The 26,054-nt window shown below is 42.3% G+C and overlaps 1 protein-coding gene across 6 annotated transcripts in view; it reads left to right on the top strand.

The window, feature by feature from the left end:
- Positions 1-1,990: 1,990 nt before the first annotated feature.
- Positions 1,991-26,054, top strand: part of arl13b (ADP-ribosylation factor-like 13b) — a 107,041-nt gene continuing 82,977 nt past the window's right edge. For 2 of the 6 annotated variants that reach the window (XM_072585067.1, XM_072585072.1), the window contains exons 1-3: positions 1,991-2,115; positions 8,355-8,473; positions 23,106-23,176. In XM_072585067.1, the coding sequence (XP_072441168.1) occupies positions 8,415-8,473; positions 23,106-23,176 (130 nt within the window). In that variant the 5' untranslated portion in view covers positions 1,991-2,115; positions 8,355-8,414. Of the gene's footprint in view, positions 2,116-2,265; positions 2,505-3,456; positions 3,612-8,354; positions 8,474-23,105; positions 23,177-26,054 lie in introns of those variants that run through there. The other 4 variants (XM_072585069.1, XM_072585068.1, XM_072585070.1 and 1 more) reach the window with 4 other exon arrangements.

Here is a 26,054-nt window from a genome sequence, read left to right on the forward strand (position 1 = left end):
ACAGACATTGGGTAATTACATTGTTATTACAGAGGTATATTGATTTGTCTTAAGAATAACATAAAACTTGCAGCCAATTGATGAGTCTAAAATGCGCAGAATTAATTGAGCCCCCTCCTCACGCAGTAATAACAAATTTAAGAGCCAGCATTTACAGGGAAGGGAGGGGAGATGTAACATCTTGGTCAGTCAATGTAAGAGGCATTTGATATCGATCTGTAAGTTTCCCCAACAAAGTATCCAGTAAAGGTGTTGCGGTATCCATTTTAATCAGGATCTCAATGATGAAGCTTATTAATGAATGAAACCGCAAAATAACCAACAGTACATCCCCATTGCAAACATGATACCGCCAATATATCTAAACTATTCTGGATAATGATGATATCAGATCATTCTAGCCTGCCATGAACAACATCAGAAAGGTCACTGCATTGATACATTCAAAATCAGAGGAAGCAAGCACTGATTTGTAAGCTTATAGATACAGAATGCCCTAATGTTTAAGAAGTCAGAAACATCACTTCTTTATATATTCCAAACACTTTAGGGTTTTCGTTGCTCAAGATGCCTGCCTCTTCACTCTGCAGTTTTGTGCGTACCATTGTGACCCTGCAAAAACAGCGCACATATGCTTGAAGTCTTCTGCAGCTAACTAACAAAGCAGGGACTAGAGTACATAGTAGAAATAATGATTTGGACTTTCTGTTGGCTAGGTAATCATTTCTGAAGTATAGCTGAGAATTCTGCATGGGGACCCTGCAGAATCCCCATTCTAGGAGACTCCCAAAGAATTATCTGGGCGATTCCTCTATGCCTGGAAACCTATGAAAGTACCCATTTGAATTGGAGAATTTGGAGTTTTCCTTCGAAGTTAAATAAATAATTTCTCAAGAAACATTAGGCTATTAAAAACATAGTCTAACTCCTGAGTAGCTGTTCCACTCCTCTCTTTTAATTTACCACACACCCTCAGGTATACTTTCCTCTGACATTGAACCAACACCCTTGTACCCGTTCACCCCTGCCACCAGACCTGACCCTGCCTTCACTTCCGACCAGAGTTGATAAACTCCCCACCTCCCCAGGACTTGAACATTTCCCATTCCATCATCTGAAAACATGACCCCTCTTCCCTCAACACTGGAGCCAAGCCTCCTTCCACTCAGCCAAGAGATGACCACTTCTTCCCAAGTCATCGGACCCAACCTCCCTTTCCCTTGCCACTCGACATGACCCACCATACCCTTGCTGCTGGACACATCAACCATCCCTGACCCACCCACAACTGGTTGCACACTCCTATATCCAACAACTCCCCCATCCCGAGGATCCAACATCACCACCCCTCTGCCAGACCCATCTCAACTACCATCATTTGAACTCTGCATCAGTTACCTGGCCTGCTTACCACTTCCATCCTAGAACCCTGCCTTCTCATGCCTGGCGCACTACCCTTCCAGCACTTAGCTCATGCACTAACCCTTTCACGGCAGCTGTCAGAGTTCCTGACCCTGGTTCCCTGCTGTGAGAAAGGGGGCACGGTTTACTCTCGCCCTGACTGTTCTACATTGCCAGGAATGGAAATACTTCCACATTTCAGAAGGAGCCCTGATGGGGATCTCCTGTCAGAAATGCGCGAGCTGTTTCCTCTCGAGAGTGGATATCCGCGTGTGATTGCCAATCCTGACCGAGTCTGCCGGGTTTTCCCGGTGTTGTGTACGATTTGGGATTCTGCACCTTGTGCCCGTCTGAACAATGGAGCAATGTTGTTAGATGTACAGTACTTTGGTCGGATTGTATGCGACCACACTGCCGTGTTTGTCTGTGGATGCAGGAAGCGATGCACGTGCCAGCACCGCGCGCGCTCGGGTTGGGGAATCAGGGCAAACTGCCGCAGCGAGCACCGGCAGGCGCGCGGCGGGGCTGTGACGTCACCGCGCGGGGGGGTGGTTCCACCGTCACCAGGGCGACGGTGTGGAACTTGGCAACCTGCTTAGCAACGGACACCAGGGTAACCGGGAGGTGGTGGTGGTGGTGGAGGAGTCGGGGGCCGGGGGGGCAGAATACCCGGATATGACACTGTGAGTGGGGAGCTACGGCCATGGCCGGGCGGTAAGTGATGCTTCTCCGGGGGGGGCGGGGGTAAATCCACATCGAGCTGGGCCGCAGCCGCCACGCTGTCGGTTCGTGGGGCTCGCTGGGCAGCCGCTGCTCCAGGAGGCCCAGGCGACCCTTTTCTTTGTGTTGTTTCCCCCCCCCCCCCCCCTTGTCCATCCAGCCCCGCAGTGATTATGGAGGAGGCTGGCCTTGGGCACGTTCAAACCTGCAGCGCCTGCTTCCCTGGATCGGGGAAAGAAGAATCCCGGAGTTCCACCGTCTGATGTCGGGAAGTGGGCAAGAAGTGCAGGCCCTTTAAAGATGTCTCATCTTGAGGCAGTAATGTCCTTTCCTTCACACTTGGAAGGTGGGCCCATGTGGTGGGGATCAAGGAAAGCCGTACGGTACATCAGTCCCACCGCTGGGCTTGGTTGAGTTCCTTTCACGTTGCTCGCGGGCAAAAGTTTTTGTTTTAAAAGCAATGCGTTATCATTTTTTTGAAACTGTCTCTTTAGCGACTATTTGTGTCCCACCTTTCTTTGCACGTTCTGACTTGCTTGCTTGGTACAACCAGCCCAATGATTTGTGACAGCGTTATGGCACTGCATTTTCTAAACAAAGGTTTGCCTGAAATTGACATTGGCAGTCCTCTGTGAAATATACAACAAGCCGTACACCAGCACAATAAGCTGCTCAACTAGCCTGTGCTAGCATTCATATTCCCGTCTCCTCTCATTTTATCTATCAGAAATCTCAGCCTTTCAGCGTATTTATTTGAAAGCATCCAAGCCAGTTGCCTGAACCATTTACTCCTAAGTAAATCAATTTCTTGTTATTTCCTTTTTGATTTTATAGTATTGCTGCAAAAGGACGTTTTGTTGAAAACCTCAACGAATTCGACTGCTTGTCAACCAAATCAACACTCTTCTCAAACTGTGTAAATGCTGTTTCCCTTTAAGTTGATATTTTTGGCAAATTGTCCTGTTGAATGCAAGTTGAAAAGCATTGACAAAATGTCTTTTTCTTGGGTATATATACAAGAATATAGTGAAGAGAAGAGGAGGTGGTCTTGATGTTCTACCCAAATGAATCTCAGCCATAGTAAAATAGACTGATTATTATGCCATTGCTTTTTGATCTGTACTCCCAAATTATTAAATATATAGTCTCTAGTTTTGGATTCTTTCCACAATTGCAAGTCTTTATCTTTAGAAGTTACCCTAACCTGTTCAATCTCTCCTGGTCACTGTGAAATCAGTTCTGACTTTTTTTTGTTTTGATTTGTATGATATGAATGCAGGGTGGCTCGTGCCTGCTAAGCATGCAAATTGTTCTGATGTCTCTTATCATTTGCAGCTTTGTGAAACAGCAACAGGGTTGTGGCAGCTTGCAGCAAGTGCAAGGGAATGTCCCTGGTCTCAATAAAGGTACAGACAAACTCTGGTGCCAGATGAGGGTCAATATCAGAAGGAAGGTGGAGAAAGGCTCAATTGCAAAGGAGAAAACCCAGGGCAAGTAGTTAAAAAAAGTGAAGAAACAAGCAGAAAAGAAATAATTAGTAAAAGAACACAGCTGCCAAGAAATAAAAGTTTGGAAATGTAAAAATCTGAAGCTGAAGTTTCTTCTCAGAACCATCACATCTGTCTGAACAGAGCTGAACATGCAATAAAATGATCCCTATCCCACATCTGGTCTTAAGCTTAGTAGAGGTCGTTTCAAATTAATACAACAGCAAAACAACAAAGCTGCTGAATTCCATATGTATTTAGTGTTTATTAAATTCTCCACTCCTAAGTTATAATAAAGTTGCCCAGTAGATATTTCACTTGACATTTTTAAGTTTACATGCTCGCACATTGAATCATTTATACAATTTAGAGTCGAGAGAGTGGTGCTGGAAAAGCACAGCAGGTCAGGCAGCATTTGAGGAGCAGGTAAATCGACATTTCGAGCGAAAGCCCTTCCCAAAACTTCAATTTTCCTGCTCCTTGGATACTGCTTTACCTGCTGTGCTTTTCCAATACCACACTCTCGACTCTAATGTCCAGCATCTGCAGTCCTTACTTTTGCCCGTTTATACAATTCAGATATGTGGAGCAGTTCTTAAAAGGTTAGAAAATCTCGATGAACAAAGGGGACTAGGTATCCTTGTGGATAAGTCAATGAAAACTAATATGTAGGTGCAGCAAGCTATAGGAAAGCTAATAACGTTAGCCTTTCTTGCAAGAAGGTTTACAAGTAGGAGTAATGAAGTTTTAGTTCAATTATGTAAGAGTTTGATCAGACCGATTTGGATGTCAGCATAGGTATGGTTAGTAAATTTGCAGGTGACCAAAATTGGAGGCGTAGTGGACAGCGAAGATGACTACCTCCGAATTCAATGAGATCTTCATCAGATGGGCCAATGGCCTGAGGAGTGGCAGGTGAAGTTTAATTTAGGTGAGGTGCTGCATTTTGGAAAGGCAAATCAGGGCAGGACTTATACACTTAATGGTAAGGTCCTGGCTACTGTTGGTGAACAAAAAGACCTTGGAGTGCAGGTTCATAGTTTTTTGAAAATGCAGTCGCAGGTAGATGTTTGGTATGTTTGCCTTATTTGGCCAGTGGATTGAGTATAGGAGTTGGGAGGTCATGTTGTGACTATATACGACATTGGTTAGGCCACTATTGGAATACTGTGTGTAGTTCTGGTCTCCCTGCCATAGGAAGGATGTTGTGAATATTGGAAGGGTTCAGACCGAAGGGGCAACTTTTTCTCGATGAGGATGGTGCGTGTATGGAATGAGCAGAGGAAGTGTTGGAAGCTGGGACAAATACAATATTTAAAAGACATCTGGATCGGTATGTGAATAGGAAGTGTTTAGAGGCATATGATCCAAATGAGACTAGATTTATTTTGGAGACCTGGTTGGTCTGGACAAATTGGACTGAAGGTTCTGTTTCTGTGCTGTACAATTCTATGACTCTATGACCGAGCCTATGTGCAGATTTGGTACCCTTACCTCAAGAAATATGTTGTTGATAAATTTTGTTGCACACCTCTATTTCAGAGTTGTTCCTGGGATGATAGGTCTGACATGTATTCTCTATATGTTTGAAGAATGAGCGATGATCTCGTTGAAGCTTCTACTTGTAAAGCTGTCCTTTAAATCTTTAACAAAGCTTTTGGTCTTCTGACCCTAATATTCTTTTATGTTAGGTGTGCTAACATTGTTTTTTGTGCAGATAGAGGCTAATTTGGAGAGTCATTTGTTCTCTTAGCTGGTTAGTCATTGACTGTAAAATCCTTTGGCTTTCCTGCGATCATGAAAGGTAATAGATGAAATCACGATTGTTTTTAGTATGGTTCATGTCAGATTTTACTAATACTCCTCTGAAACACCTTGAGATGTTTTACCATGTTAAAAGAGCTATATAAATGCCATTTGTCATGGTCCTTTTATTATAGGGGTGGGAAAAGGCATCACTTCCTTAATTCCTCCAAACTTTTACAGATGTTAACTAATGACTGAGTAAAATAGAGTCATAGACATAGTAGCATGGATGTCTACAGCCCGGGAGAAGGCCCTTCACCAATCAAGTTTTCACTGATCAAAAGAGCCAACTAATTCTTCTACGGTCATTTTCCAGCACTTGACCCATAGCCTTGGACGCCATGGCATCACAAGTGGACATCTAGATTCCTCTTAAATGTTGTGAGCGTTTCTGCCTCTCCCACCCTACACGTAGTGAATTCCAGATTCCCACCACCCTATGGGTGAAAAATGTTTTCTTTACACCCCAAACAATCTCTTTTCTTAAATCTGTGCCCCTGGTCATTGATCCCTCCACCAAAGGCAAAGGATACTTCCCATCTAACCTATCTGTGCCCCTCACAATTTTATACATCTCTATCATGTCCCTGTCAGTTTCCAGTCTACTCATTCTCTCATCATAACTAAAACTCTCCATCCCAGACAACATCCCGGTGAATCTCCTGTTCAGTCATGAAAAAGGTTGATACTTTTTGATTCAATATCTATTATACTATTTCTCAAATATATTGCTCAATTTGGAATTACATTCCATTATATATTGGAAAACATTAAGTCCTTTCAAAATCTGTTTCAGTCCTGTATTTCCCTCCCTTGTTCACATTTTCAAATGTACTTTGATTCTCTAGAATTATAAAGAGGTATGGTTCAATGAGTCAGAAAATATGATGAAAACTGTATATTTGTTCTTTGGGGTTGGAAAGCTACATAGCTTTACCTAACCTAATAGAGGAGGTGACAGCCTGATGGTATTATCCCTGGACTATTAGTTCAGTGGTACAGGCAATATTCTGGAGACTTGGAAATAAGAGTTGCATGATCATCATTGCTGATTGTCAAGAGAACCTATCTGGTTCACTAATGTCCTTTAAGAAAGGAAACGTCATCCTCACCTGGTCTAGCCTGCATGTGACTCTAACAATGTGGGTTGACTCTTAATAGCTCACTTAGCAATTGGGATGGATAATAAATGCTGGTTTAGCAAGAAATGTTCACATCCTGTGAATGAATAAAAAACATTTGTAGAATAATTCAATGTAAAATTTATTGTTTTGGAGGGTGGCAAATCAACGCTCCATTTCCTTGTTCAAATGAGTGTGAAATATTTCACGAAACAAAACGAAGAAGCCTAGGGAGGTCTTGCTATCTTGGCATCATTTATTTTTATTTCAAACATACCAAGGAACGTTAATTTTGCTGTGCATAAAATCCCACTTTTTGCAACTTAGCTGCATTTGGCTACACAGTAATAATGATGGCACTTTGAAAATAAACTATTGGTTGCTAAGTTTTGCGACAGCCTGAGAATATGAAAAACACAATATACCCGGAGCTTAGCATTGAGTAGAATAAAACACATAGTAAAACAGTGTATGAAAGAAGTGAAAAGCCACTGAGAAAAAAAAGGAAGAAGTTCAGTCTTGAGATTAGATATAATTTATAAATATAACAGAATGAGTGACTTAAACTAGCTATGTTAAACAAGGTCCAGTTGAAGGATTACAAGAATGCAGATGGCTAAATGTAATATAACAAACATTGGGTAGAAGACCCGTGGTCTTAACTGATAATCTCTTCCCTGCTCCCAAACACCACCGAAACAAAATTGCCCTCCACATGCATACACTAATAGGCCAAAATGTTCACAAGGGAATTATGACACTAGAGAAGCCTGGGAACTGTAGACCAGTGAGTCTAAGGAGGAGTGGCAGATGAAGTTGAAGTTAGATAAATATGAGGTGTTACATTTTGGTAAGACAAGCAAGGGCAGAACTTGAGGAGTGTTGGCATTCAGGTACATAGTTCCTTGAAAGTTACGTCACAGGTAGACAGAGTGGTAAAGAAGGCATTTGGCATGCTTGCCTTCATTGCTCAGACCATTGAGTATAGGAGTTGGAATGTTATGTTGCAGTTGTACAGACTACTGGTGAAGCCACTTTTGTAGTATTGTGTACAATTCTGGTCGCCCTGCTATAGAAAGGATGTTATTAAGTTGGAAAGGGTGCAGAGAAGATTTAGCAGAATGTTACTAGACTGGAGGGTTTGAGTTATAAGGAGTGGCTGTGACTTTTTTCATTTAAGCATAGGGGGCTAAGGGGTGACTTTATAGAGATTTATTAAATCAAGAGGGATATAGGTAAGGTGATTAGGAAAGATCTTTTCCCTAGGCTAGAGGAGTTCAAAAGCAGAGGGCATAATTTTGAGGTGAGAGGATAAAAACTTAAAAGGGACCTGAGGGGGAACCTTTTCACACAGAGGTTGGTTCATATGTGGAATGAATTGCCAGAGGAATTGGTAAATGCAGGTACAGTTGCAACATTTAAAAGATATTTGGACAGGTACATGAATAGGAAAGGTTTAGCAGGATATGGCTAAGCATAGGCAATTAGGATTAGTTTAGTTTGGGAAATTTGATTGGCATGGATGAGTTGGACTGAAGGGTCTGTTTCCATACTCTACAACTCTATAAGTACATGGATGAACCTTCGAAATGTCAGAACATTCAAGGCAATGGACCAAGTGCTAGAAAATGGAATTAGTGGGGATTAATTGGCATAGTCTTGATGTGTTGAAAGGCCTCTTCTGTGCTTTATGACTCTATTTAGTAAGGAAGGAGGTTTTAGATTTTCTGACTTGTTATGTAAATAGTCTAAATGACTTAAATCATTTCCCATTAACTTTGCATGTTTATTCTTCTTGGTTTTCTTGATTTTGTTTCAGATGTTTACGTCTCCGTTGTTCGTGCATTTGCTGAAATTGCTTACAGAATTCTGAAAAGGGATGTTTAGTCTCATGGCTAATTGCTGCAGCTGGCTAAAACGTTGGCAAGAACCTGTAAGGTATGACTTAAGCATTTCTAATTAAGTTGACCATAAATGTTAGCTCTATTTCTCTGTTCATAGAAGCTTCCTGATTTACTATTCTTTTTATAAAGGATTTTATTTGTTTCAATTTTCCTGCATAATACTTTTGGCATTTTTTAATGAATTAAGTACTGCTGCTTTACCTGAGACTATTAACATAGAAATTTCCGATAATTTGTCTGCAATATTGACAAAGTACTTCCAAAAATTATTTAAAATTTTCACTAAATAAAATTTTTATATGACAATTTTATGATCTTTATGGACATAAATGTTGTTTTACAAAAGTTGAATTTCCCAGCAAGCAACAGAAGTGAACAGAACAAAAACTTTGTTTTTAGACTATTACTGTAACTAATAAACTAAAATCAACATGATCAAACAATACTTGAGGCAACCATTACATCAAATTAAAACTACTTTTAGATTAACTAATTAATGTAATTGAGTACCTCTTTTGCTGGTAGTAATATAAAATTACAAGATTGAGTTCAAAGTTTGCTTCCAGTTTAGCAGGCGGCTTGCTTGTCCCTGTCATGCCAGGTTGCAACATCCCAAACCAACTGATTGTAGTGATTCCAAAAACCTCCAAACCTCCTATCTATTCTATCTTTTTGAATAGAGAACCAACTCTCACCAATTTAGTTGCTTTTGTGGAAAACAGTTTTTATTGTTATTCAAAGTACTAGCTGTGTTGTCTCTTTCTGTCTTTGTTTCTCTGTGTCTCTGTCTCTCACTCCACAAGCAGCTATCCTTTTACTACATCAAGGCATGAAAACTGCAACTGGAAATTTAGTAGGTTTTGGTTTGTGTTTCTTTATCTATGCTGACCGGATTACATTGGCCCATCTCTGAGCAAAAGGTTTGTATTGCATCGTCATCCCCACCTTTCCTAACACTTAGTGTACACATGCAGTACCTTACCACGTTCTCTCTTGAAACCCCGCCTCCATCTTTAAATTGTTAGATTGCTTCTTCAACATTCAATATTGACTGAGCAGAAGATTTCACCCCTAAATCTTACGACAAGTGAACCCAATGTCTTTCAATATTACTACAAGCTCCCCTAGCTATATACACTCCTGGTTGCTCCCACATTTGGTCAGTGCTTGTTTATTTCTGATCGAACACACATCAGTACGCAAACATTTGCCCAATTGGCATTTGCTGATTGTTCATGTTAAATAACCTTTTGGGCTCACTGTTTCCTTTACTGGTTGGTGCCAGTGATCCAGTAAATCTGTTGCTGTCTGGCCTCAAACTCCAGACTGGACAGTCTCTTCTCCATAGCTACTATATTTGCCTGGAGAAAGGCAGTTTGAGGCTACAAACACATCTTTGAGACCCTTTCAGTGGTTCTGCGACTCACAGTTTGAAAACCACTAACCTAGCATGAGAGATCCATCTGCCTGCTGGAACAAAGTATCCAGGTAACTTCCTCCTCAATTATATATTAGAGTATCCAAAGTTTGATTTCCAGCTTGTTAACTGAGTTGATGTTCCTTGAGCTAAAGACTTTTACATCAGATGTGACCACTGTGGATGACACAGGTGTCCACGAGGTGCTATGTCTGCAACACAATATGTACTTCAGAGAAGTATAAAGAAAATTCAGTATACGAGTTAGCTTGATACATTTAATTTATTTACATTTAATTTTATTTTGAAATTAAATGGGTTTTGGTGTGTTTGCATGTGAGTGATCCTTGCAGTATTCTAAAAATATTTTTATCACTTCTGGCTTTCCAAAGTATGAAGATAGACCTGCATGATCCACTTTTGTTGTACAGAGTGTCTAAAGACACTTGATACAAGACAACTGTAAAGTAAATCACACAACATTTTATTGAGAAGTCAAAGTAAGCACATGGGAGGAAACACCCTCAGATAGTTCAAAAATGTCTCAACAATTCAACCACTCTCTAATGTATTTATCTCATTTTCGCAACATTACTTCATGGACCATAATTACATCATGAATGATATGCCCTTGTTTATGCACTCAGTTCTCCATTTACATGGGTTATTTTAAAAAGAAATCACACATGACTCTTGTTCCTAACATTAAAATATCCTGTCCTGTGATCTTCAGAACTTTCCATTTCCTCTGTTTGGTTCTCTTTTCATCAAGCATGGAAACTTAATAAAAATAGCAATGCCCTAGCCAATCTAACCTTATAATTATCAGCAAACCCATTCCCACTGAAGTCATCACTTTTGCTCATGTTGTTGTGTCCATAGCTTAGTATTAGGGCTAAGTCATTTCTGCAAATTCAGCAAGACTAAGCAAATTATATAATCTTATGCACCAATCTAACTTTACTGTTCTATAAAAAATATTATTAAAAAGGTGCAAAGACTAATGTATTGGATCATGTTTTAGAAAACAAGTGGATTGGGAGGAACAGGAATCTTGACTACCTCCCACATCGCTAAGTGAGAATGTGTTGGGTAGGTGGAAACATGCGTTAAAAATTATCAACTTTTGATTAGGAACCAAACCTAATTCCAATTATTCCATTTTAGTGTTTAACAGTGATGTGTTTGGATTTTGGTGAGAAACCAACTTTCTGTAGTCTGTGATCTAATTTATTGGAAGAGGGTGGATAGCTATTGGCATAATTAACAACTCATAAAATGACCAAATGCTTGGTCAAAGATGTAGATTTTGATAGTATTTTGAAGAAGGAAAGCAAAGTAAAGGGTGTCCGGTTTAGTGTGGGACTTTTAAAGCTTAGGGCTCAGGCAGCTGAAGGCATGGCTGCCAGTGGTCAAGAGATTTAAAATTAGGGACGTTGGTGAAGCAGAAATTAGAGGAATCTAGATGTCTGCGATTATGACACTAGAGAAATTGAATAGAAAGAAAAACATGCATTCATTCAGCATTTTCATGATCATTAGATGTTTAAAGAACTTTATACACCTAGTGAAGTTTTTGTTTGAAGTGTGCACATTGTTATAAGTAGGAAATACAACAGTTAATTTATGTTTATGTTACAATCGCAGCTGAGGACAGGAATTATACAGTTAATAGCAGGCCCTGGGGAGTATTGCCAAACAAAGGCAGGTAAGAGTGCAGATGTGTAGTTCCTCGAAAGTGGAGTCATAAGTGGACAAGATAGTGTGGAAGCATTTGGCATGCTTGCCTTCATTGGTCAGTGCATTGAGTATAGGAGTCAGGATATTATGTTGTGGCTATATAAGACATTAGTAAGGCCACATTCAGAGTACTGTGTATAATTCTAATCATCCTGCTGTGGGAAAGATAGAACGTAGAACATTGCAGCGCAGTACAGGCCCTTTGGCCCTCGATGTTGCGCCGACCTGTCATACCAATCTGAAGCCCATCTAACATACACTATTCCATGTACATCCATATGCTTGTCCAATGACGGCTTAAATGTACTTAAAGTTGGCGAATCTACTACCATTGCAGGCAAAGCATTCCATAGCCTTACTACTCTCTGAGTAAACAAACTACCTCTGACATCTGTCCTATATCTATCACCCCTCAGTTTAAAGCTATACCCCCTGTGCTCACCGTCACCATACTTGTAAAAAGGATCTCCCTGTCCACCCTATCTAACCCTCGGATTATCTTATATGTCTCTATTAAGTCACCTCTCAACTTTCTTCTCTCTAACAAAAACAGCCTCAAGTCCCTCAGCTTTACCTTGTAAAGACCTTTCCCTCCATACCAGGCAAAATCCTAGGTGACCAGAACTATACACAATACTCCAAGTGTGGCCGCACCAGAGTTTTGTACAGCTGTAGCATAACCTCATGGTTCCGGAACTTGATCCCTGTATTAATAAAAGCTAAAACACTGTATGCTTTCTTAACGACCCTGTCAACCTGGATGGCAACTTTCAAGGATCTGTGTACTTGGACACCGAGACCTCTCGGCTCATCTACACTACCAAGAATCTTACCATTAGCCCAGTACTTTGCATTCTAGTTACTCCGACCAAAGTGAATCACCTCACACTTGTCCGCATTAAACTCCATTTGCCACCTCTCAGCCCAGCTCTGCAGCTTATCTATGTCTCTCTGTAACCTACAACATCCTTCGTCACTGTCCACAACTCTACCGACCTTAGTGTCGTCTGCAAATTTACGAACCCACCCTTCTACGCCCTCATCCAGTTTGTTTATAAAAATGCGGTACACTACTGGTAACTGGACTCCAGGATGAACATTTCCCATCAACCACCACCCTCTATCTTCTTTCAGCAAGCCAATTACTGATCCAAACTGCTATATCTCCCACAATCCCATTCTTCCGCATTTTGTACAATAGCCTACTACGGGGAACCTTATTGGATTCGTTGCTGAAATCCATATACACCACATCAACCGGTTTACTCTCATCTACCTGTTTGGTCACCTTCTCAAAGAACTCAATAAGGTTTGTGAGGCACGACCTACCCTTCACAAAACTGTGCTGACTATCCCTAATCAAATTATTCTTTTGTAGATGTTTATAAATCCTGTCTCTTATAACCTTTTCCAACACTTTACCAACAACTGAAGTAAGGCTAACTGGTCTATAATTACCAGGGTTGTCTCTACTCCCCTTCTTGAACAGGGGAACCACATTTGCTATCCTCCAGTCTTCTGACACTATTCCTGTAGAAAATGACGATTTAAAGATCAATGCAAAAGGCTCGGCAAACTCCTCCCTGGCTTCCCAGAGGATCCTAGGGGACTTATCTATTTTCACACTCTGCAGGATTTCGAATACCTCTTCCTTGTGAACCTCAATCACACCTAGTCTAGTAGCCTTTATCTCAGTATTCTCCTCGACAACATTGTCATTTTCTAGAGTGAATACTGTTGAAAAATATTCATTAAGTGCTTCCCCTATCTCCTCTGACTCCACACATAATTTCCCACTACTATCCTTGATTGGCCCTAATCTTACTCTCGTCATTCTTTTATTCCTTAAATATCTATAGAAAGCCTATATATCTATATATCTCTCGATCAGGTTTACTCTGATCCTATCTGTCAACAATTTCTCATGTCTCTTCCTGGCTCTTTTGAGCTCTCTCTTTAGGTCTTTCCTGGCTATCTTGTAACCCTCAAGCGCCCTAACTGAGCCTTCACATCTCATCTAACATAAGCCTTCTTCTTCCTCTTGACCAGAGATTCCATTTCCTTTGTAAACCACAGCTCCTGCGCTGTACAGCTTCCTCCCTGCCTGACAGGTACATACTAATCTAGGAGCTTTTCCTTGAAGAAGCTTCACATTTCTAATGTGCCCATCCCCTGCAGTTTCCTTCCCCATCCTATGCTTCCTAAATCTTGCCTAATCGCATCATAATTGCCTTTCCCCCAGCTGTAACTTTTGTCCAGTGGTATACACCTATCCCTTTCTATCACTAAAGTAAACATAACAAAATTGATCGCTATCTCCAAAGTGGTCACCTACTTCCAAGTCTAACACTTGGCCGGGCTCATTACCCAGTACCGGATATAATGTGGCTTCGCCCCTTGTTGGGCTGTCAACATACTGTGTCAGGAAGCCCTCCTGCACACACTGGATAAAAACTGACCCATCTATAGTACTCGTACTATCATGTTTCCAGTCAATATTTGGAAAGTTGAAGTCCCCCGTGATAACTACCTGTCTCTCTCACTCCTATCGAGAATCATCTTTGCTATCCTTTCCTCTACATCTCTGGAACTATTCAGAGGCCTATAGAAAACTCCCAATAGGTTGACCATTCCTTTCCTGTTTCTAACCTCAGCCCATACTACTTCAGTTGACGAGTCCCCAGACATCCGAGTCCCCCCTCTTTTACCATCTTCTCTGTTCTTACTGAAAAATCTAAATCTTGGAACCTGCAACAACCATTCCTGTCCCTTCTCTATCCATGTCTCTGAAATGGCCACAACATCGAAGTCCCAGGTACCAACCCATGCTGTAAGTTCACCCACCTTATTCCGGATGCTCCTGGTGTTGAGGTAGACACACTTCAAACCAATTTCTTGCTTGCTGGTGCCACATTGCGTCCCTGAAACTTGATTTCGGACCTCCCTACTCTCAACCTTTTCTATACTCGAACTACAATTTTGGTTCCCATCCCCCTGCTGGATTAGTTTAAACCCACCCCAACAGCTTTAGTGAATTCCCCCCCACAATATTGGTACCCCTCTGGTTCAGATGAAGATCATCCTGCTTGTAGAGGTCCCACCTAACCCAGAAAGAGCCCCAATTATCCACAAATCCAAAATCCTCCCTTCTGCACCATCCCTGTAGCCACGTGTTCAACTCCTCTCTCTCCCTATTCCTTGCCTCACTAGCACGTGGCACAGGCAACAAACCAGAGACAACAACTCTGTTCATCCTAGCTTTAAGCTTCCACCCTAGCTTCCTGAATTTCTGCCTTAAATCCCCATCCCTCTTCCTACCTATGTCGTTGGTGCCTATGTGGACCACGACTTGGGGCTGCTCCCCCTCCCCCTCAAGGATCCCGAAAACACGATCAGAGACATCACGAACCCTGTTAGTAAACTGGAAAGGGTGCAAAAAATATTTACAATAACGTTACTAAGACTGAAAGGTTTGAGTTATAAGGAGAGGCTGGATTGGCTGTGACATTTTTCTCCAAGGGGCAAGAGGTAGAGGGAGGACATTGTAATGATTTATAAAATCATGAGATACATAGATAAGATGAATAGACAAGGTCTTTTCCTCCGTGTAGGGGAGTCCAAAACTCGAAGGCATAGGTTTAAGGCGAGAGGGGTAAGATTTAAAAGGGACCTAAACATATAAAACATAGAATGTTACAGTGCGGTACAGGCCGTTCAGCCCTCGATGTTGCGCCAACCTGCGGAAATAATCTGATGCCCATCTAACCTACACCGTTTCATTATTATCCATATGTACGTCCAATGCCCATTTAAATGCCCTTAACTTCGGCGAGTCTACTATTGTTGCAGGCAAGGCCCCTACTACTCTGAGTGAAGAAACTACCCCCAATATCTGTCCTAAATCTATCACACCTCAATTTAAAGCTATATTCCTTCACCATCCAAGGAAAAAGGCTCTCACTGTCCACCCTTTCTAATCCTCTGATTATCTTATACGTCATGATTAAATCACCTCTTAACCTTTTCTTTCCAACGAAAACAGTCTCAGTTCCCTCAGCCTTTCCCTGTAAGACCTTCCTTCCACATCGAGCAACATCCTACTAAATCTCCGCAGAACCCTTTCCAAAGTTTCCACAACCTTCCTATAATGCAGTGACCAGAACTGCATGCAATACTCCAGGTGCGGCCTTACAAGTGTCTTGTACAGCTGAAGCATGACCTCATGGCTATGAAACTCAATCCCCCTAGCAATAAACGCCAACACACCATATGCCTTCTTAACAACCCTATTGACCTGGGTGGCAACATTCAGGGATTTATGCAGCAAGACACTCAGATCTACCTGTTCATCGACACTGCCAAGAACTTTACCATTTGCCCATTTTCACTCAGAGGGTGGTATATATGGAATGAACTGTCAGAAGAAGTGGTAGAGGTGGGTCCAATTAGAACATTTAAAAGAGATTTGGATGGGTACATGGGTAGGAAAGGTTTAGAGAGATGTGGGCCAAGCACAGGCAAATGGGACTTGTTCAATTTAGGAAAACTAGTTGGCATAAAGTAGTTGGGCCAAATGACCCGTTTCTGTGCTGTGCGACTCAATGACTCTATAAGTAGAGCAGGCTAACTGGTACCTGATTGAGGTATGCAAAATTATGAGAGGCATACACAAAGTGGATCGTGACAACCTTTTCCCCGTGGCAGACTTGTCTAAAATTGAAAATTGAGCGGCACAAGTTGAAAGTGAGAAGTAAGTAGAGGGGATCTGAGGAAAAATAAATCACCCGGAAGCTGGTAGAAATATAGAACATGCTGCCTGAGAGGGTAATAGAGTCAGGTACTCTTGCAACATTACACAAATCTCCAGATAAGCACTTAAAATTCATAGTAGGCTATGGACAAAGTATAGGTAAATGGCATTAGCGTAGTTTGATGCTTCTTGGTCAGCATAGATGAGGTGGACTGAAGGACCTGTTTTCTATGCTATGTGACGTTATGCCTGTAATACTGTAAGATCATAAGAAATAGAAGCAGGCACAGGCTCATTCAGCTTCTCAAGCCTGCCCCACTGTTAAAGTAAATTTTGGATGACACCAGCTTCAGATCGCGGACACTTTCTTTCTGAAAACCATGGAAGAGATCCAGAGTGCCACCAAAGGAGTCTGGCAGTCTTCATGTTGGAGGCACTCCCAGTGAACCTCTGGACATTACAAGTAAACAGCATTTTTTGTATCTTATTTAAGTATAATTGATACAAAGGTTTCTGACATCACAAGGCAGAATACAAATCTTGTCTCATAGATATTTAATGGTTCTTTAAGTACGTTTGCAGAGCTGGGCAGAAAGGTGGCAAATGGAGTTCAATGAGGGTAAGTGTGAGGTGATTCACTTTGGTATGAGTAACAAAAAGATGGGGTACTGGGCTCATGGTCGGATACTTGGTAGTGTGGATGAGCAGAGGGATCTTGGTGTCCATGTACACAGATCTCTGGAAGTTGCCACCCCCGTAAATAGTGCGGTGAAGAAGGCATATGGCGTACTGGCTTTTATTGGTAGAGGAATTGAGTTCCGGAGTCCTGAGGTCATGCTGCAGTTGTATAAGACTCTGGTGCGGCCGCATCCGGAGTATTGTGTGCAGTTTTGGTCGCCATACTATAGGAAGGATGTGGAGGCACTGGAACGGGTGCAGAGGAGGTTTACCAGGATGTTGCCTGGTATGGTTTTCCCTAATCCTACCAACTAAGGACTTTTCATGTCCCCTCCTTGCTGCTCTTAGCTCTTTCTTCAGATCCTTCCTGGCTACCTTATAACTCTCAATCGCCCCAATTGAACCTTCACGCCTCATCTTTACATAGGCCACCCTCTTCCCTGTAACAAGGGATTCCAATTCCTTATTAAACCACGGCTCCCTCACACGACCCTTTCCTCCCTGCCCGACAGGTACATACTTATCAAGGACACTCAATAGTTGCTCCTTGAACAAGCTCCACATATCAATTGCGCCCTTGCCTTGAAGCCTTCTTTTCCAAGCCATGCATCCTAAGTTGTGCCTCACCGCATCATAGTTTCCCTGCCCCTAGCTATAACTCTTGCCCTGCAGTGCACACTTATCCCTCTCCATCACTAGAGTAAAAGTCACCGAATTGTGGTCACTGTCCCCAAAGTGCTCACCTATCTCCAATTCTAACACCTGGCCTGGTTCGTTACCCAGAACCAAATCCAGTATGGCCTCACCTCTTGTTAGCCTGTCTACATATTGTGTCAGGAAACCCTCCTGCACACATTGGACAAACACCGACCCAACTAACGAACTCGAGCTATAGCTTTCCCAGTCAATATCAGGAAAGTTGAAGGCCCCATAACAACCACCCTATTACTTTCACTCTTCTCCTGAATCATCCTCGCAATCCTTTCTTCTATGTCTCTAGGACTATTAGGAGGCCTGTAGAAAACTCCTAACAGGGTGACCTCACCTTTCCTATTCCTAACCTCAGCTCAAACTACCTCAGATGGCGAGTCTTCATCCATCGTTCTTTCCACCGCTGTAATACTATCCTTGACAAGCAATGCCACACCTCCCCCTCTTTTACCCCCACCTCTGACCCTACTAAAACATTTAAACGCTGGAACCTGCAACAGCCAATCCTGTTCCTGTTCTACCCATGTCTCCGTAATAGCCACAACATCGAAATCCCAGGTACTAACCCACGCTGCAAGTTCACCTACCTTATTTCGTATACTTCTTGCATTGAAGTATACACACTTCAAGCCACTTTCCTGTTTACAGGCACCCTCCTTTGAGATTGATGCCATGTTCCTAACCTCCTGACACTCCAGGTCCTGCACCCTAAAGCTACAGTCTAGGTTCCCATGCCCCTGCAGAGTTAGATTAAACCCCCCCCCCCAAGAGCACTAGCAAACCTCCCCCCAAGGATACTGGAGCTCCTCCAGTTCAGGTGTAGACCATCCTGTTTATACAGGTCCCAACTTCCCCAGAAAGAACCCCAATTATCCAGATACCGGAATCCCTCCCTCCTGCACCATCCCTGTAGCCACGCATTTAACTGTTCTCTCTCCTTATTCCTCGACTCTCTATCACGTGGCACGGGTAACAAAGCAGAGACAACAACTCTGTTTGTTCTAACTCTGAGCTTCCAGCCTAGTTCCCTGAAAGCCTGCCTAACATCCTCAGCCCTCCTCCTACCTATGTCGTTGGTGCCAATGTGGACCATGACTTCGGGCTGGGCTGCTCCCCCTCCCCCTTAAGGACCCGGAAAACACCATCAGAGATGTCACGTACCCTTGCACCTGGGAGGCAACATACCAAACGTGAGTCTCTCTCGCCCCCACAAAACCGCCTATCTGTGCCCCGAACTATTGAGTCCCCAATAACTATTGCTTTGCTCTGCTCTACCCTTCACTTCTGAGCAACGGGGACAGGCCTCGTGCCAGAGGCCTGAACCCCATTGCTTACCCCTGGTAAGACGTCCCCCCCCACAAGTATCCAAAACGGTATACTTGTTCTTGAGGGGGACGGCCGCAGGGGGGTCCCTGCACTGGCTGCTTCCTCCCAGTCCCCCTCACTGTCACCCATCTGTCTGCAATCTTTGGAGTTACTACTTCCCTAAAGCTCCGATCTATGACCCCCTCTGCCTCCCGAATGATCCTAAGTTCATCCAACTCCAGCTCCAGTTCCCTAACACGATCTTGGAGGAGCTGGAGATGGGTGCACTTCTTGCAAGTGTAATCAGCAGGGACAACGATGGCATTCCTCACCTCAAACATGTTGCAAGAGGAGCATTGCACTGCGTTCACTGCCATCCCTCTAAAAGTAACCTTTTAAAAAACACAAACTAGGTCTAAAGAATAGAACAAGCAAAATGCATCACTTACCTACTTACCACAACGGGTCTTATTATTAGGTTAGAGGAGGAGGGCGGGTGGGATGCACTACCTCCGTAGTGCCTCAGGTTCCTCTCCTGCGCGCTTTTATAGGGAAAAACACCTACCCAGGTAAGCTTGCGCTTCACCAGCTTTCGGGTCCCGGCTGCCCCTCTGGTCGTCATCACTTCCCCCTGCTGCTCCCGCTCTTTCTGTGAAGAGAAAAAAAACACTGCTGCCCGCTACCGGTAAGTAATTTTAAAACAAACTGTCTTACCTTAGCTGTAGCCTTTCGGGTTCGTTTAAACTCAGCTGCTGCTCGCACTCTGGGCGAAGTGCTGGTCCCCATGGTTGTTCTGTGTGTGTCTGGGTTAAGAGCTGGTCCCCATGGCTGTTCTGTGTGTGTCTGGGTGAAGAGCTGATCCCCATGGCTGTTCTGTGTATCTGGGTGAAGACCGGTCCTTCTCTTACCTTAAAAATATGCTCTCTTGTCTTGAGATATCCCAAGCTAGGGAAAAGACAACCACCATTAACTCTACTTATACCCCAACCTATTTATAAACTTCTATAAGGGTCGCCTCTGAACCTCCTGTGCTACAGTGCAATATGTCCTAGCCTATCCTTATAACTCAAACCTTCCATACCCAGCAACATCCTAGTAAATCTTTTCTGAACCTTCTCCAGCTTAATAATATCCTTCTTATAAATGGGAAACTAGAACTGGACACAATATTCCAGAAGAGGCCTCACTAATGTCCTGTACAACCTCAACATGACTTCCCAACTCCTATACTCAAAGGACTGAGCATTGAAGCCAAGGATGTCAAAATGTCTTTTAAACCACCCTGTCTATATGTGATGTAAACTTCAAAGAACTATGTATCTGCAGCCCTGGGCCCCTCTGTTCTACAACACTACCCAAGACCAAAGTTTGTCAGACTGACAGAAGAGACACAATAAACAGTGAGACAAAGTATCGTACCTCTGATAACAAGGAAAAGATAAACATGTAACCTCAACACCAAGGAGAGGAAAGCACTAAAAGCACTAAGAAACGATAAGAACATAATCATACTACCAGCAGACAAAGGCAGAATGACCGTCATCCTGGACAAAGCAGACTACATCCAAAAAGCGCAACAACTACTTGCAGATACCAACACCTACCAAAAGAGGGAGTTTGACCCCACCACACAGCTCACCAATAGGATAAACAACACACTGAGGAACCTACAAAAAAAGGACAGATAACCAGGTTTGACCTACAAAGAATGAAACCTGAAAGCAACAACACCCCCAGATTCTATGGACTACCTAAAGTGCACAAACCAGACATCCCACTCAGACTCATAGTATCACTACCAGGGACACCATCACACAAACTGGCCAAAGAACTCCAGCAGAAACTGAAACACCTGATCAATGGATCCAGACAATCTATACAATCAACACAGGAATTCTTGGACATCATCAGAAATACGCACATAGACAAGGAAGAAACCATGGTCTCATTCAATGTAACGGCACTGTTCACCTCTATCGACAAAACCCTAGCCAGAGAAACAATAGTCAACCTGCTGGACATACAGAACAGACAACAGGATGTTGAACCTATCAACAAAGACGGCATACTCAAACTACTGGACCTGTGCCTCACAACACACTTCACATTCAACAACCAAATATATGAACAAATCAACGGCACACCCATGGGCTCACCCATCTCTGGACTCATAGCAGAAGCAGTAATGCAAAGTTTAGAACAAACAGTCTTTCCACAAATTCAACCCAAACTCTGGGTCAGATATGTGGATGACACCTTTGTAATCATTAAAAACACAGAAATAGAGAACACACACCGGAACATCAACGCCACACTGACAGGAATCCGATTCACGAGAGAGGAAGAAAAGGACAACCAACTCCCATTCCTAGATGTGATGGTACAGAGAACACCAAACGGAAACTTCACTACAAAGGTATACAGGAAAGCCACACACACAGACCAAGTCCTGAACTACAAAAGCAACCACCCCAACACACACAAAAGAAGTTGCATCAAAACACTGTTCAAAAGGGCTACAACACACTGCAGTACACCAGAACTGCAAAAAAGAGGAAGAAGAACACATATACAATGTATTCGCCAAAAACGGATACCCTCGCAATTTCATCAACAGATGCCTAAGGGAAAGACAACGGAACGAGGACTTGCTGCAGCCCAAAGGACTAGCCACACTACCATACATCAGGAGCATTTCCGAACTGACAGCCAGACTACTACGACCACTAGGACTCATAACAGCACACAAACCAACAGCCACTCTCCGACAACAACTCACCAGAACGAAGGACCCGATACCCAGCATGAGCAAAACCAATGTAGTGTACAAAATCCCATGCAAGGACTGCACAAAACACTACATAGGACAAACAGGAAAACAGCTAACGATCCGCATCCATGAACACCAACTAGCCACGAAACGACACGACCAGCTATCCTTAGTAGCCACACATGCAGATGACAAGCAACATGAATTTGACTGGGACAACACTACTATTATAGGACAAGCCAAACCGAGAACAGACAGGGAATTCCTAGAGGCATGACGCTCATCGACAGATTCAATCAATAAGCACATTGACCTGGACCCAATATACCGGCCACTACAGCGGACAGCTGGAACTGACAACCGGAAGCGGCAGATTCAAACCACTACAAATGCCGGAGGAAACATCACAGGAGGCTCCCAAGCACTGAGGATGTCACCTAGACAGGGGACGAAACGTCTGCAACACAAATTCCCAGCTCGGCGAACAGAACCACAACAACTACCCAAGACCCTACCTTAAGTTTAGGAACTATTTGGAGTGAGCTGAATGAAAAAGGGAGAAGCAGGACTATCTTGGATAGTTGGGTTGTGACCACCTTTGTGTTCACTGTGGCCCAAAGGTGCTTTCCTCATTCACTTTAGCTTTAAATTGAAAAATGCTCTATGATTGCATCCTTTAATTCATCTAATTTTTATACAGTGAGTCTTCAAAACCAGTTGCTCTTCCTTTTGTAATACTTTCTCTCCTGCTCTCTCCCATCACCACCTCTCTCTCTCTCTTGCTTTCTCTCACTCGCTTGCTGTTTCTCATTCACGCTCTCTCTCTCTTGCTTTCTCTCTCTCTCTCGCACTTTCTCCTCAATAATTTGCCAGGATTTATGGCTGGAGCGTTACTCTTTAGCTGATAATGGTTTCCATAGGCACCAGTCCAACATCTACTTTTATGGTGACAATAGGTAGCTTTACCTCATCATTTTTTATAAAACTATAATCATTGTTGATAAATTGTTTTTGGGTTTTGTCCTCTTAATTTATGTGACGTCAGTTCCTTGTAGTTTGCTCCTTTTAAAGTATATTCAACCCAGTATTTTAACAGTGATCATACTAATATCACAGCACATTTGGGTCGTAATCTGGAAATTGTGGCTTTTAATTTTATGATTAAAACTGTATATTATTCCAGCTCTATTCATGCTCTGACATGATGCCTGACATCCATGGTCTAACATGCTTTTTGTAAAGTATTGTATATAGGAGAATTAATCTTATCTAAATACAACATGTTCTTTTCACAGGAAAGTAACTCTAGTGATGGTAGGGTTGGATAATGCTGGAAAAACTGCAACTGTGAAAGGAATTCAAGGAGGTAAGAAGTTTTTGGAGATCCATTGAAACTTTAACTTCTCTCTCTGCACATGCTGAAACATACTGAATTTCACATAAGATCTTGTAGCTTTTAAAGCATTAAAACTAAATTTAAACTCCTTTTCATATTAGACTATTCAAATGCTGTAGTGTGGCACTTCTCTCAACTAAGAAAACTAAGCTGTTAAACATACCTGAAAATTTTGACCTATTGTACCCATAGTTTTGGCACAATGGCCACTCTTTTGCTACAAGATGATATTTATGCTGAAGTGCAGACATAACAGTGAGGCAATTGTAAAGTGCACATATTGTGAAGCAGTCAGCTTGTATCACTGACTTGACACCAATGCTGCCATTTTGCAATCTTACCAATCGAATTAATGTCCTTTCTTAACCTCTCGCTGTTGAACATGAATTTTAGTAACTGAAATAAAGCCCCAATCAATACTACTCAAAGTGATCATCCACCCCTTTTGTATTAATTACTGATTATTCTGTCATAGTTTGAGTTTATGCAAGGGCATGGTATTTTGAGAAGTTGGTTAAAGTTGGGTGGGAATGGTGCTGCATGTAGCGAAGCTCTTTGTTGTCAACTGCACCCAACTATGAATGCTACAATTGCATTTCCCCATGGCTACAGCAAAAGAGCAAGATGAAGCAAATTCAACAAAGACAACAACAAACTCTTGCAGAGAGAACAGGAGGAAGAAAGAGAAGAATCGCTGTCAGCAGGATGCTTTATCATCCTGGGGTCTTCTGGAGCATTTCTCTTACCTCCAGCTAAACCAGGAGCTGTGTGTGCATAATCTGCTTTTTTAAAATTTCTGCCACTTTCTGAAACCAGATCTGCAGCTTCAGAATTGAGTGGATATCCCTGCCACTGTAAAGGTGACTGTGGCTCCTGAATCTCTTCATATGGCCTCCTGAAATAGGCAATATATCTAACAACTCTATTGCTGCGTTGGAGAATTGACAAATGCTCTTTATATTAGAACAGGGGACTTATTGTGTTCTCGCTGAAAAGAGAAATGTAGGCAGAAGACATATGATTTTACTAATCCTGTGGGATAGCAGGCTTCCCTATTATGCCACCAACTGAGTGAAACTGGCTTTGCAGCATCTCAATGTTGCAATGTACGACATCTACAAAGATTTGTACTTGCTGAATGCATATTTGGAATGTTGCTAGGTTCAGCACATGATGCTGTGAACTGTCCTGGGTACTTTCATTCTGAAAACGGTTGAACTGTTCCCTCAACCTCTGGAATTCTGCTTTCTCTAGCTTTCTTTTCATTTGTAAGTGACTCTATTCTATCCTTTTTAGGTCGAATGTGGATGACCTCCTGTTTTCCTTCAGTGAAATCCTGTTGCTATAGTTTTTTTGCCCATTAATTTTATTAATCTGTTTATAATGTTTCAATTTCCTCTTAACTAATTACTAATTTTGTTTATCTTGGTATCATTAGCAAATTTGGCATCTATGACTATCTAATTCATTTAAGTTATTAATAAATACAATGAATAGTTGAGACCCCAACTTAGCTTATTGTGGGTCACTACATGGGGCACTCTGCCATTTACACTTACCTGCTCTTTAGTGCTGTTTTATCTCTTGCTCAGCCAATTTCCAAACCAGGTCAATTCTGTAGTTATCTTTCTATTAAAGTAAAAAAAAAATCAGTTGGGTTCATCAGATGACCTACCTGTTACAAATCCATATTGGATTTTAAGTGAATAAAACCACTTATGGTACACGAAGCTCTTGGTTGTTACAGAAGTCTTGACCACAATATGTGTACTGTTGATGGCACTCAACCTTGCTGTAATCCTGGTAATCCTACTGTGACTGCAAGACCCATAGTCATTTCCTGCTGGCTTGTGTGATTCAGAAGAGGCAAAATAAATTCTTTAAATCTGGAAAACAGTCCATTTGTGATTTGTTTTTGCAGGAATGCATTGCAACTATACTTTAAATGCATTCAGCAAAAATTGAATCAGCTGCATTGGAATTTGGAGCTGTTGTCACTTTACTGCATTGCTTGTGTCAGTTAATAACATTGGGATTCCAGTCACATGTAGACCTTGATGAAAATGAAATCAGATAGATTGATTGGAGGCACGGGGGAGTAAATTTCGCATTTTTGTTTTCAAACCAATATTCCCGTATTTGTGCTTGTTAATGGGTTGAACATCGATCCTAATTCATGATACCTTTGTATGTAATTTTGGCAGTTTCTTTTTTTATTGCCAGTAAGATTTTATTTGGAGTTAACACAATGCCTGAGAACTAAAATGTTGAGGATTGTTTTAATATCAGCTGAATATTTTCCCGTTTCCATCTGCCTTAGAGCATGGATGCTATGATGCTATGATGTTGTGGCCATAACAGAGACATGGGTTTCTCAGGGGCAGGAATGGTTGCTGGATGTTCCAGGGTTTAGAGCATTTAAAAAGAATAGGGAGTGGGGAAAAAGAGGAGGGGGTGTAGCACTACTAATCAGAGAGGGTATCTCAGCTACAGAAGCTTCCATTGTCGAGGAAGATCTGCCTACCGAGTCAGAATGGGTGGAAATTAGGAACAGCAAGGGAGCAGTCACCTCGTTAGGGGTTTACTACAGGCCCCCCAATAGCAGCAGGGAGATGGAAGAGAGCATAGGTTAGCAGATTTTGGAAAAGTGTGGACGTAGTAGGGTTGTTGTAATGGGTGACTTTAACTTTCCCAATATTGATTGGAACCTCCTTTGAGCAGAAGATTTGAATGGAGCTGTTTTTGTAAGGTGTTCAGGAGGGTTTCCTAACTCAGTACATTGACAGGCCGACGAGGGGAGAGGCCATTCTAGACTTGGTGCTCGCAAACGAGCCGGGGCAGGTATCAG

Source organism: Chiloscyllium punctatum, chromosome 15, assembly GCF_047496795.1.
Source record: "Chiloscyllium punctatum isolate Juve2018m chromosome 15, sChiPun1.3, whole genome shotgun sequence".
NCBI classification, from domain to species: domain Eukaryota; kingdom Metazoa; phylum Chordata; class Chondrichthyes; order Orectolobiformes; family Hemiscylliidae; genus Chiloscyllium; species Chiloscyllium punctatum.